The sequence below is a fragment of the Vicia villosa genome, linkage group LG3 (assembly GCF_029867415.1).
Source record: "Vicia villosa cultivar HV-30 ecotype Madison, WI linkage group LG3, Vvil1.0, whole genome shotgun sequence".
Taxonomy (NCBI): domain Eukaryota; kingdom Viridiplantae; phylum Streptophyta; class Magnoliopsida; order Fabales; family Fabaceae; genus Vicia; species Vicia villosa.
This window is the reverse complement of record NC_081182.1, coordinates 52,256,373-52,269,205: the sequence shown is the minus strand read 5'-3', so window position 1 is coordinate 52,269,205 and position 12,833 is coordinate 52,256,373. Positions and strand designations below refer to the sequence as shown.

General features: G+C 35.8%; 2 protein-coding genes across 2 annotated transcripts; one reads left to right on the top strand and one right to left on the bottom strand.

Moving 5' to 3' along the window:
- The first annotated feature begins 6,176 nt into the window (after positions 1-6,176).
- LOC131661414 (F-box protein 7) lies at positions 6,177-11,447 on the top strand. Its single transcript, XM_058930953.1, has 11 exons — positions 6,177-6,351; positions 6,644-6,730; positions 6,832-6,944; positions 7,155-7,271; positions 7,352-7,448; positions 7,749-7,822; positions 8,441-8,494; positions 8,579-8,680; positions 8,777-8,835; positions 10,866-11,076; positions 11,179-11,447. The coding sequence occupies exons 1-11, from the start codon at positions 6,336-6,338 to the stop codon at positions 11,236-11,238; spliced, it is 990 nt and encodes a 329-aa protein (XP_058786936.1). The 5' UTR covers positions 6,177-6,335; the 3' UTR covers positions 11,239-11,447.
- Positions 11,448-12,146: 699 nt separating this feature from the next.
- On the bottom strand, positions 12,147-12,833 carry LOC131661415 (acetyltransferase At1g77540). Its single transcript, XM_058930954.1, has 2 exons — positions 12,515-12,833; positions 12,147-12,400 (listed from the first exon to the last, which is right to left on the bottom strand). The coding sequence occupies exons 1-2, from the start codon at positions 12,767-12,769 to the stop codon at positions 12,329-12,331; spliced, it is 327 nt and encodes a 108-aa protein (XP_058786937.1). The 5' UTR covers positions 12,770-12,833; the 3' UTR covers positions 12,147-12,328.

Below are 12,833 nucleotides of genomic sequence, written 5' to 3'. Positions count from 1 at the left end.
CATCGACAAGTAACTCTTCATCCACCTTAGGGATAGCTTCATCGTCCTCACCCAGTAACAACAGGACCTTGCCTTTACAACGATGTGTGGAACTCCATTTTTCATCACATTTGAAACACAAATCCTTAGCACGGCAATCTCGAAGTTCAGCCGGAGGTAACTGCCGAATAGGGGTGGTGTTTGGAGGATTGGGTAATAATGGGGGTAAGGTATTGGGTTTGGGAGGGTGGTTTTTTGTCTGGGGTGGACTAGTGTGTATAGTTGGTGAAGGTTGAGTGTCTGGGCCAGTGTTTGCAGATGGGTTAGAGTTACGGGTCCAATTTTTAAAGTGGGTCGTATTATCCTCCAAACGGGCCTCATAACCCCGAGCCATGGAAAATGCTTCCATTAAAGTAGGGGGTGGTGGAATTGCAGTTCTCTACGCAAATTTTTCTTAAGGCCAGTGATGAAAAAACTAATGAGCACTGTTTTGAAATACCTGTGACATTGTTCATGAGGTCTTCGAACTATGATTGGAACTCAGCAACGGAGCCAGTTTGCGACAACTTGGAGAGATATCCTTCAATGTCCTCGTAAGCGGTAGGACCAAAGAGGTGACGGACGACATCCAATAATTCTGTCCACGATCTCAACAGCGAATTACGCGAGGCATACTGAAACCAGGCGGCGGCGCGACCGTTAAGGTGGATGGAGACAATCTGAAGGCGGGTATCGACCGATGTCTCATGAAAGTTAAAGAACGCTTCGATTTGAAATACCCATTCCTGAGGGTTGGATCCAACGAATCTGGGAGCGTTCAACTTCATCGAACGAGATGCTGAATTAGAGAATTTAGATTGTGACCCAGAACCACTCATGCGCGTGTTCACAACCTTGGAATCAACGGCGAGAAGATGCTCGTGTAACGTATTGTGGATGGATTCAGAATAGGATTCTAACGAAGATTTCACCAGTGCACGAAATTCAGAAGCTTGAGCTTCCAATTTGGATTGAAGGGCGTTCATGATGTCATTAGTGTTCATGATAAAAGCACCAATGATACAACCTACACAGTAGAGATTGTATGAATATAGGGAAGGCACTCTTCGAGTGAGTGTAAACTTCAAAAGAAATCAAGAGAAGAGTGATTAGAAAGGATAAAAGGAATTTTCTTTACTATCAGCATGCCTCTTCAAAGGCCAAATTACAAGTATATAAGGTAAGGACGACATAACAACTTGCGGAAAATACGGAGTGGAAATAACAAAGCATTATTCTAACAGAAAATAGATTTTATTGATGCTGTCAATAGCTCACGAAATCTTTCATCCAATACGGTGGCTTAGTGACACGTTTCCCTTTAATTGGATCTTCCCTCTTAGTCTCCTCATTCTCATTGGGCTTCACTTTTTCTTGTATTGGGCCTTGTCCCAATGGGTCCGTATCAGAAAGAGTGAGAGTGTATATGGGATTTTGTGAACTCATACCAAATTTAGAAACCAATTGATAGATCTTTGACTTCGGTCAAAGTCAACCGTAGGAGGTTGGATTTTTGACCAAAAGTCCATGCTAAGCCCTTGGTGGTTTCACTTTATTCTATGTTTCATTCAAGATTAAAAAGAAAGATTGGAAGTTCGAATTAAGTGCAAACAGAGGGAAATAAAGTTTTCATGCTTCATTACAACTTCAATTGCCAAAATCTCATTACAAAAAGCTCAAAATGCAAAAGGAAGTCCAAAATCAAAAGTATTGACTTTTTGGTCAACATATCCTTGATTGGATTTGAAAATAATAAACCACACTATCTCTATGCTACTCTGGTCTTCACACCCTGTGTAACCTCTAGAGATTCATCCATGCTATGCCTATAAAATATGCCAACCATGCCTCAATTAGAAATCTTTTAGTCCATTCATGTTGCAAACCTGCGCAAACCACTACACATCAGCCTAAGCATATGTTCAATGTAAACAAATATCAATCATTCACAATTCACAGTAAAAAAAGGCTAAGCAACCCAAAAAAGAAGAGAGTTTGTTGTAGAACAATATAAAAAAAAGGGATAATTGACATTTACCCCCTGCCATATAGGCGAGGTTCAGATTACCCCCTATTAAATTTTTTTTTTGGATTACCCCCTTGAAATATGAAAAGTTCTATGATTTACCCCCCTAGGACCCCCCTGTAAACTTGTTTTTTTGATTTACCCCCCTGGGTTTTCACCGTTTTTTACATGCTTAGGGGGGTACCCTAAAAATACAGGGGGGTAATCCAAAAAAAATTTAATAGAGGGGTAATCCGAACCTCGCCTATATGGCAGGGGGTAAATGTCAATTATCCCTAAAAAAAACTCTCAGCTTATTGTGAACACCGATATCACCATGAAGAGTAATCTGCCACCAGTTGAGAGATCAGTTTGTACCTGAGAAGTTTGGAGAAACCGGTTCAGTTTGCAAGTGTAATTCAAATACATCAATACCTGCCAACCCTGCACACAAAAAAAACCGAACCGCATCAGACCAAATGTACCACGTGTAAAAACTTCCCTTAGAAGGGATTTCCAAAAGGTTATTGTTATCAAACCAAATTTTGAATTCCTTCATCGGGGTTCTAAAAGGGGCATGAGATCCCCTATGCTCGTGCGCACCAAAAATGGCATTGTTATCACCCATAAAACACCAAGGTAAATTACCTGCATTGACTCTGGTTAAATTTTCCCAAAGGGATCTTCTATTAATATGATTTGTAGAGGCATAAACCGCAACAATACCATAAGTTTTGTTATCATAATGGAAGGTGAAGGAAACATGTTGGTTGGGCATACTATGGATTTGGGGTTCGTAGTTGTGGTTACAAATACACTAAATATTGAGCAGAAGCGAATCCCTATTATTCACAGCAAGCATCTTGAAATGAAGTCTATTCCAAAAAGAATGAGGGAAATAGAGATGAGACATCCAAGGTTCAACGATAATACAAAAATCCGATTCAGTGGAAGTAAACATATCCTTTAGAGCAAACTTTGAAGGGGAGTTAAGAATGCCCCTTATGTTTCAATATAAACACTTCATGAGGAAGCTATTTCAATACCAGATTTGGATCTGGTGTCTGAAACCTCCTTAGCTTTTATCTTCTTTCTGCTCTTTTTATTTTGAGCCTTGGTAGTCACCTATTTGAAATTTCCATTCTCGCCAGCATCATTGTTACCTTCTAAATCTTCTTGTTCTGCCATGTTGGCCAAAGACTCTTTGAGGAATATCTCAGGATTGTTCTGATTAATGATGGGATATGGGGTACCTAGATCCGTATGCGTGTTTTCCACGTATTCAGATTCTGAACTAGACATTTCAATTTAGGGACTAACTTGGGAGTGGTTACTAACTTCCAAGTTCTCCTTATCAATTTCCACAATTGGGGTTATAACTACGATATTATCAATAACATGCGTCTTGTCAATAACAGGAGGTTTGATTACTCCACTGTATTCTCCAATATCCGTAGGAGTCTTGTCGATAACATGATATTTTCCAAGGGAAGTTGTTTTAGTGTGATTTGGTGGTTAAGAAGGAACAAGGATGATGGATTTGGGATGGTTTTCTACGACTTATTTTCTTCTGCAAGAATGAACAAAATGACCTAGAAATTTGCAGAAGCTACAGAAGTAAGGGATTTTCTCGTATTTAATATCGACGAAAAATGCGAAATCGACTCTTTCCACAAGATTTTGTCACGAAGTTCGCGCATGAGGTCTATATCAACCAACACTCGATCTAAATGTACAAATGGTATGTCCAAAATGGGTTTGTTGGGTGAAGAATCTATGCAGACGATCTATATCAACCTTATAAGTCGGTCTATATATGAATATTTAGGTCGATCTATTTAACATTATTTCTAATATATATGCATATATGAACCAACCTATTTAGCATTTTTTTCTAATATATATGCTTATATAGGCCAACCTATTTAGACTACTTTTAATATATATGGAAATATAGGTCGGTCTATAAGGCTTCATAGGATTTTTTAATAGCCTAAACCTAACTTATGTAATTAAATAGGCTTTTAAAAAAGCCTAAGCATGACCTTTTTATCAAATAGACTTGGCCTGGGCTGACCTTAAATAGGCTAGACTATAGGCCCCTGTAGGTCGGCCTGACCTATTTGAAGGATAGAAAAATACTTAGAAAGGGGGGGTTTGAATAAGTGTGACTTTAAAAAATCTTAAGATAAAAACAAATAACACAGTTATTTTTATCCTGGTTCGTTGTTAACTAAACTACTCCAGTCCACCCCCTTAGAGTGATTTACCTCAACCGAGGATTTAATCCACTAATCAATCTTGATTACAATGGTTTTCCACTTAGATACCCTCTAAGTCTTCTAGAGTATTCTGATCACACCTTGATCACTCTAGGAAATACACCACTTAGAAACTTCTAAGTCTTCTAGAGTCTACTGATCACAACTTGATCACTCTAGGAACCTTTTACAAATCAATGTAAAATAAATGTTTACAAGAGTATTCAAATGCTTCTTAAAAAGCTATAATCACAACTGTGATATTTCCCTTAAGTTCTAAGATTAAATCTCACTAAGATATTACAAGTGTAGTGAGGTTGAAGATGAAGTTTGAGAGCTTTTGAATTTGACAGTGTTTCTGTATTTTGCGCAAGAGTTGTGTGTTCAGCTTCTCATCAGAACTTCTATTTATAGGCGTTTGGGAAGATGACCGTTGGGATCATTTAATGCGTTGCGTGTTCCGTACAGCTTTGCATTTAATGTTTTACTCTTTTGTCAACTACCTCGAGCCTTGCTTTTACTGCTTCTACTGACTTTTCCTTTTGTAGCTTCTAACGTTCCTTTTGTCAGTCAGAGTAGCCTGTCATCTTGTACTTGCTTCTGATATGATCTTTGTAGATACAACGTTTGAATAATCATAGTCAAACAGCTTGGTGCAGAGCATCTTCTTGTCTTCTGACTTTGAAGAGCTTTAGCGTGATACCATAAGAACTTCAGTGCTTCTGCTTCTGATCTCATGTTCTTCTGATGCTTCATAGACCATGTTCTGATTCTTCTTGACCATCTTTTGATGTCTTGCGAGAGCATGTTCTGATGTTGCATATTTGAACCTTCTGAGTCAGTGCTTCTAGCGCTGATTTGTGCGTACTCCTTATATAATTCCTGAAATGGAAAATGTAAAGGATTAGAGTACCACATTGTCTTATACAAAATTCATATACATTGTTATCATCAAAACTAAGAATATTGATCAGAACAAATCTTGTTCTAACACTATTCCCATCCCTACCCCCACTTCAAAATCGAGGACCATAAACCATGGGGTTTCTTTTTAAGTTGCCGAACTGTAAGAGGAGTGGAACCCTTTAGCAAGAGGATCCGTCCGTGAAGATTGTGCTTGCAAGAGTCGAGACCAATGAAATACTCTTCTTCAGGAATCTGGATAGAAAGCCTATCTCCTTTAACGCATGGGATGGGTAGTTGGCTGAGAGGTATGCTGCAAACATTTCCAAAGGATTTTTTTTGGGAGGAATTAATTTTTCTGTAGCACATAGACTGTAGGGGTGTTTGTAAGGGACTTTATTGCAACTTCTGGAAAGAGGTCGTGAAAATCCATGGTGTGGGTGAAGGAAGAAACTTAGGGTTTGAATTTTGGGGGAAAGTTAGAGAGAAGACGAACGATCTCTCTCTAGAAAAGACATAATTTAAGAAGATTGAATGTAGTGTCAATCGTCAGATCTATATCTGTGTAATATAATTTTACACAAACAGTGCACTATCTTTAAACTCAATAATTAATCGTGTAAAACATACATAGGATTTAACAATTACACCCATTAATTTTTTTTATAGATGTATCTACCCATTTTTTATAAATGTATCTACCCATTCTTTGATTGAATTTTTTTTTAGTAGATTAATTTTTGAAGATATTGTAAAATTTAAGTATATTTAATAAATTTGAATGTACTAAAATAAGTATGATTATGTAAAAAAGGATATTCTGTAAAAAAAAAAACTAAAAAATTGATATAAATTGGTAAATTTAAATTATTGTAATGTATCTGGACGTAATCAGCGAACTTGTCTTTTTCTTATGTTAAATAAATTATATAAATGAAACTATATATATATACAAAAAAATAGTCCCAATGTTTTCGGATTACAACCGTGGATATTTGGTCAGCAACGTTACACGCCGTCGTTTTGACACAGTCGGTTCCATTTTTCAATTCATACCGCGATTCTGAATCATTTCCTTCCCTTTTCCTCAATTTCGTTTTCAGAATTTCGTCAACGAACCTCACTCTCCTCTATTGGTTCATGTCATCATGGCCTCAGGTTCAGGTATATTTCAATTTCTCTCACCACTTCGTTTTTCACATTCTTTAACGTTTCAGATTTTCAATTTTTCAATTGATGATCTATTCTTGAACTATTGGTTGTTCAATTTTTCAGAATTTTATTATCTTGGACTTTGGGGCTGTGATTGTTTTTCAATGGTTTTAATTTGGGGTTTTTGATAATTTGTGTGAAGAGTAATTAATTTTGAGCATATTGTTATTGAAATTGGAAGGATTAACGGTTTGATTAATTATTAATAATAAAATGTATCTTCATTTTTTTTTTGTTGATGTAGATTTTGCTTTAACTGTTCCTTCTGAACTGGAATCAGCTTTGAAGTTGAAGACGGTTAACTACTTTGTTACAAGGAGGCCATGGCTTGGTATTTCCATGCTACTGTGATGGCTATTTTGCTATTGTTTGTTTGGTTTTAGATTTTTGGTCTAATTTACTTCTTATTGTTTGTATGTGTTTTGTTTAAAGATCTTTATGGAGTTAATGTGAGACCTGTTGCGCCGTTTGGAAGTGCAAGTAGAAAGCCTTATGTGGATTCCGCACTTATACATCGCACCTTACCAGATGAGCTGCTCTTTGAGGTATTGTATTTGATATTGTGTAGCTATACTATTAGGTCATGATGACTTGACATTGTGAGAGACTAGTTATATAATGCGCGGGAGTAGTTGCTTTGTTTGTGCTGTATGCTTCTACTTCAGATCACTCGATGTGTGAAAATTCATGCACAGAAAGTTTTATAGTTTTAAACAAGAGCATCTCTTTAAGAGATTATTGAATATATTTTGCAGGTTTTTGCTCGAATGACTCCGTATGATTTGGGAAAAGCATCTTGCGTATGTCGGAAGTGGCGGTATACAGTCCGTAACCCTGCATTTTGGCGTAATGCATGCTTGAAGGGTTGGCAGGTAAGGTCAATGGAGGTTTAGAATACAGAACTTTTGTTGGTTATAAGGTTAATTTCTGATTATGGAACCTTTTTATGAAGCTCTCTGGAGCAGTTGAAAACTACCAGATACTTCAATCAAAATACGACGGCTCATGGCGGAAAATGTGGCATTTACGACCAAGGTTGCGAACTGATGGTAAGGGCCGCAGTCTTTTTGTAGCCTTATTTCCTGCTTCTCATATTGATTGGCGACTTGTGATGGTTCATTTTTTTTTCTTGCTGAAGCAAATATTGTATGGAAATGTATTGTATTTAAAGGTGTGCTTTCATGTAGATTATAAGATTTTCCCTCTCCTTTCTGCAAAAGACAAAAAATAATCATATGCAAATGGCTGTTTATATCATGCTTACAAGAGATTTGCATGATTATACTATTCCTTTTCTGTTCTACTATTTTGTCTATGCCCCGTTATCTTATTACGGTCCCGCTTCGCAGGTCTTTATGCAAGTAGAAATACCTACATTCGGGCTGGAGTTGCAGAATGGAAAATCACTAATCCAGTTCACATCGTATGCATTCATGTCTACTTGTACAACTATGAAATAGACATCCTTTTTAAATTTTGTTATTCTCTGTTCATTGTTAGATCTGCATTAAATAGCATGTGATTAACAAGCTTAATGTGAACTATTCATCAATTTAATTTAATATCCTGGAAATAAGATGTTAGCAGCAATGTGCAAAGTTGTAAATAAGTTGGAATTTTATGGGGTGTTTTTTGTTTTCTTTTTGTTGCTATTTTGTATCTTGTTTTCAAGTTCATTCACAAAAACGTGAAAATGGGAAAGTCGCTATAAACGTTAACATATCATGGAAAACTGAAAACAAGCAATAAAAGGTCCTTAGTTTTCTTAATTAGAAATCTATTTTCCTCAATTTATAGTGTTAAAGTGTTATTGAAACTCAAAAACATGAATTCCTCGACGCCGTAAAGTTGTTTATGACTATACAAACCCTAAATGATTTAGGAACCTAGTGTCTTTATGTGTTAAACCTTGTTCTGTAAGATGTTAAATGCAATATGCTTGAAAATTTTAATCTACATGCCTATCATATAACCTTTTTCTTAGCAGTGATCATTTTTTCACGTATTTTCTTCATATGTAATTTTCCCCCATATTCTGCAGGTCTGTTATTTCCGGTACCTGAGATTTTTTCCTTCTGGGAGATTTCTTTACAAGGTTATAATTTGGTGCAGTTTGAATCCATTTAGAAATGTATGTCTTTTCTGTATTTGATTGTATTGGAAATTGATTGTGTTACAGAATTCTTCTCAAAAGATCAAGGATGTGGTGAAGTGCATGAACTTTCGATCATCTAAAGCAGACAGTGTCTTTGGTGGACACTACACATTGACAGATGACAAGGTTATGCTTTTTTCTTTTAATAATATTGAGCATTATTTAGATGATTAAATCTATATACTGATCTTGAGGCATTTGCTATTGATATTATCATCGCAGGTCGAAGCTGCTGTCTTGTATCCAGGCATGCGGCCTACTGTTCTGAGGATGCGCTTGAGGTAATTGATAAGTTTGCCTGATATCACATCCTAACATCAAGAACTTGAAAAAAAAATTATGTTCCCTGTCTGGTTAGGTTGGGATTTGATGTGCCAATATGCTCTCTGCTAAGAGATAGATCAAAATACATTTGAAGCATCTTCATTAGGTGAAGGATCATGTTTTCACTTTGATCTAATGATATATATTTTTTAGATTTCGGGTTCACCAATTCCTAATTGATCCCCCGCTGGAACAAAAGAAGCTTGAAAGAGCAGTGGCATCTTTTTAAGTATAACTGTGTTTTTAGGAATAACTGTGTTGGTTGACATTAATGTACTCTTAGCAAGGCTTCTTGTAGTGTGTTAACATCTGTACCAAGTTTGACAATTAGGAGTAGGACCTTCGGAATGTGGCATATGTAGTAATAAAAGAGAACAATAAGTGAATAGTGAATAATCAATAGAGGTAGACGTGAGAAGATTAAAGTGGAACAGTAAAAATTTAGGCCAAATCCTTGGAGACAAACACTGATTAATTACATTGGTTCTCTATAACATTTTGTTAGATGAGTTGCCTAGCATCTTACCCATCCTTTACACGTCTTAAGTAAACTACAAACTCGCTAATTCATTGCAAGGTCACATGCTTCTGTGACTCGTATCACTTTTTAAATGATTCTGGGACAACATAGTTGGCCCAGAGAAACATGAAACTTGAAACAATGCTGCATAGAACAATTAGGGTGTTTATAATCAGAATCAACTGATCCAGAGATTGGAGGAGTTAGTAGAACTATATCTAGCAAGGAAGTTAGATAAACATTTCAATCTCCTTAGAAGAGTAGGTAAATGACCCTACTTGAAATGTTACCATAAAGCTGGCAAGAAGGAACACTACTCCTACACGATGAAATATAACACATCCAAAGAGTCAGACTCGTGAAGAATTTAAAATACAGAACTGCAATATCACAACCACAATTAAGCCTGAATATTAGCTATTAAGAGTAAAATAGCAAGGAGGAGTGTGGTTGACCATGGTAGAACCCAAATTAAAGGGTAGTTATAGTATTATTGATTGAAAAGATAAGCAATATTACAAAAGAAAATCTCTGCAGTTCCAGAGCTAAGCTCCTCAAAGAAGAGATGGTTCTCACTCCTTCCAAAGCTCTTAAGGTCCTAACTGAAAGTTAGGACCTTAATGACCCCCTTGCCATGTCCACTTCTTATAATCATGATGCGTTCCATGAAGGCTCCAACTAACTTCCACGTCATCAAGTCTTCTCTAACTTCGTCTTCCATAGTCAGCTTGGTTGTAGAGCTTAGGCCAAACTCAGTGTCATATCAGACAACTACAAATAAAACACAGGATACTTTATAACCGAATATGGAATGGACGGGGATCTAATTATTACCGAAGTATAATTTTTTTTGAAGTGTGTAGTAAATGTCTTTCTCTCAGCCTATCTAAACATGGATGTTCAACTGATTTAACATTTAGTATGCATGATAAATTGATAATCCAAATAATATCACATGACCTAATCGCCTGGTTTGTTGAATTCGTTCTAGAAAAACTTAATAAATGATGCACTCATCCAACATTGTCTTTTGGAGTAAGTGGTTCCTCTAGCATGTAAAATAATTTGTCATCACCTTAAACAAGTCAACAGCATCACTTCTATAATATTATAAAAAAGTTAGAATGAAATCATCAAAATCCAAAAAGTAGATGTGATTGGTCCTTCTTAATCTTACATCTCTCCACTGGCTTATTCATAGTTGTGAAAAAGTTTTGATTTCATGAAATTGAGCAGTTCTGTATTTAAAAATGGAATGCATAAACGAACAGTAGAGTTTTGTATCCTCTGAATTTAGCTAGTTTTTAAACAAGGAAAGTATCTGGTTTATCGAAATTTTCCTGTTTTTTGTTACTTTTTTATAAGCTAAAATAACTACTAAAACTATTATTTAGCATAAGTAATATGTAAAAAAAAAGTTGGACTTGCATCATGCACTATGCTTATATTGATCTACCTGTGGTATAGGTTAAGAGGAACAATAACAGGGGCAAACAATAGGATGGATTTGATCTCACTTGTGACTAGTGGTGTGAACACTAACGAGGCAAGTGCATATGAGGAGGACATTCTTGGAGTCGTTGAAGGATGGCAGGATGATGAAACACACAACCCAGATGTGCCAGCAGTCTCACATAAGAGGGGCATGACCCCTTTTGTCTTTGTTCCATTTGAGGAGGTATAATTTTGTCTTTAGCTTTCTCCGACTAAATTGAGGAGTAAACATTTAAATGAGCCCCTGTCTTCATTGAGCTATCTCAGTCTTTGCTTTTTTGTTTAGGTGGAGAAATCTGTTTTGAATTTGCCCGTGGAGAAAATGGATTATTACGTTCCTGGTTGAATGATGCCCTAAGAATATGTCTGGTTCAGTTGTAAATATTCTGTATGTTTTAATATAAGGTCATAATAAGGTGTACTTACATGCATTTTGTGGTATTTATCTTTTGTTTTGCTTTGTGCATCTAGGTAGCCACAAACGTTTTGTACATAATGGGAAGAATTGTAATTGTAATTTGTTACGTACAAATCAAGTTGTATTTCGAATCACTATGTCCTTTGTTTTTCAAATTTAAAAATCTGTAAGGATAAGTCAGGTATCGGAAGGTCCTTCTACTGTAAGCTTCAAATCTTTCAATTTAGGATTTTAACGAAGAAGAACTTGACTGGTAAAATGATAGGCAAATAGAGTAAGTTGTGAGACTCATCATAGAATTTTAACGATGGTAGTAATATTTGAACAAAGATGAATAGTTTGCTTTAAAATGATGAGTGTGAAATACTGGTTCAATAGATTGCTTTAAAATGATGAGTGTGAAATACTGGTTAAACAGATTGCTTTAAAATGATGAGTGTGAAATACTGGTTAAATAGATTGCTTTAAAATGATGAGTGTGAAATACTTGTGAATTTAAAGATAGGATATGATCTCGAGCATAACTCATGTTGAAATTTTCAACATGAGAAAATCTAAATTCAAGAATATTCAATATGTAATTCTTAATAAAATTGATTTTATGATATCAATTTGGTTAAATTGAATTTAAACTTAAAAATGAATACATAATTTACTCCAGAAAGTTTGACATGAATATTTTTGAAAATCTTTGAATCTAACCGAAAAACTATTTCATCTCTAGTTAATTTAAGAATCTAAAAGTCTGATACTAAAAACTTGCTCTAAAATTTTCACTCTCACACAAACACGATCAATTGCTTCGAGTTATATCCAAGATTGAAGACAAAAATCAATAACCAAACAACTGAGTTTTTATTAATATCACTTTTGATAGAAGACAAAAATCAAATTTAGCATTCTCTGCCATAAATCCAAGCACACTTATTCTGAGTAGCTGAGCTACTTAATCACCATATCTCCTAATTCTGATGAAAACATACAACTGTTTAGAACCACACCAAGCTGCCTAGTAGGTTTAGAGATTAGATGCATCATTCTCTTTGTACACCACAGAATTCCAAGAAGGATTCTTCACAAGAAACGTTCCCTGCCAACACCACAATAAAAAACCCTAAAATTATAATCTAGGTTTTCAAAACCCTAAAATCACAATCAAGTATCAAAATCAAAACAAAAAACAAAACCATGAAAACGAACTCACAGAGATGTAAGAACAAGATGGAATGACCGACAAGGAGTGAGAGTTGGCGTGATTAAAGGCGGCGACAGTGAGATGAGAAGCCAAACCCAAACCTCTCTTGGAAGGAGGAACATAAGTGTGTACCAAATCCAACACTTTTCCGTTGTTTTTGAGCTTATACTCCAAATACGCTTCTTTGTCATTTGTTTCAAATCTCTTTCCCTCTTCGTTCCACACGATCATTGGAATTCCAGCTCCGCCAACAATATTCGCCATTTTCACTCACCTAGGTAACTTTTTTTTTGGCTTTGTTTCTTCTCAATTTTTCGCTGATTCATTG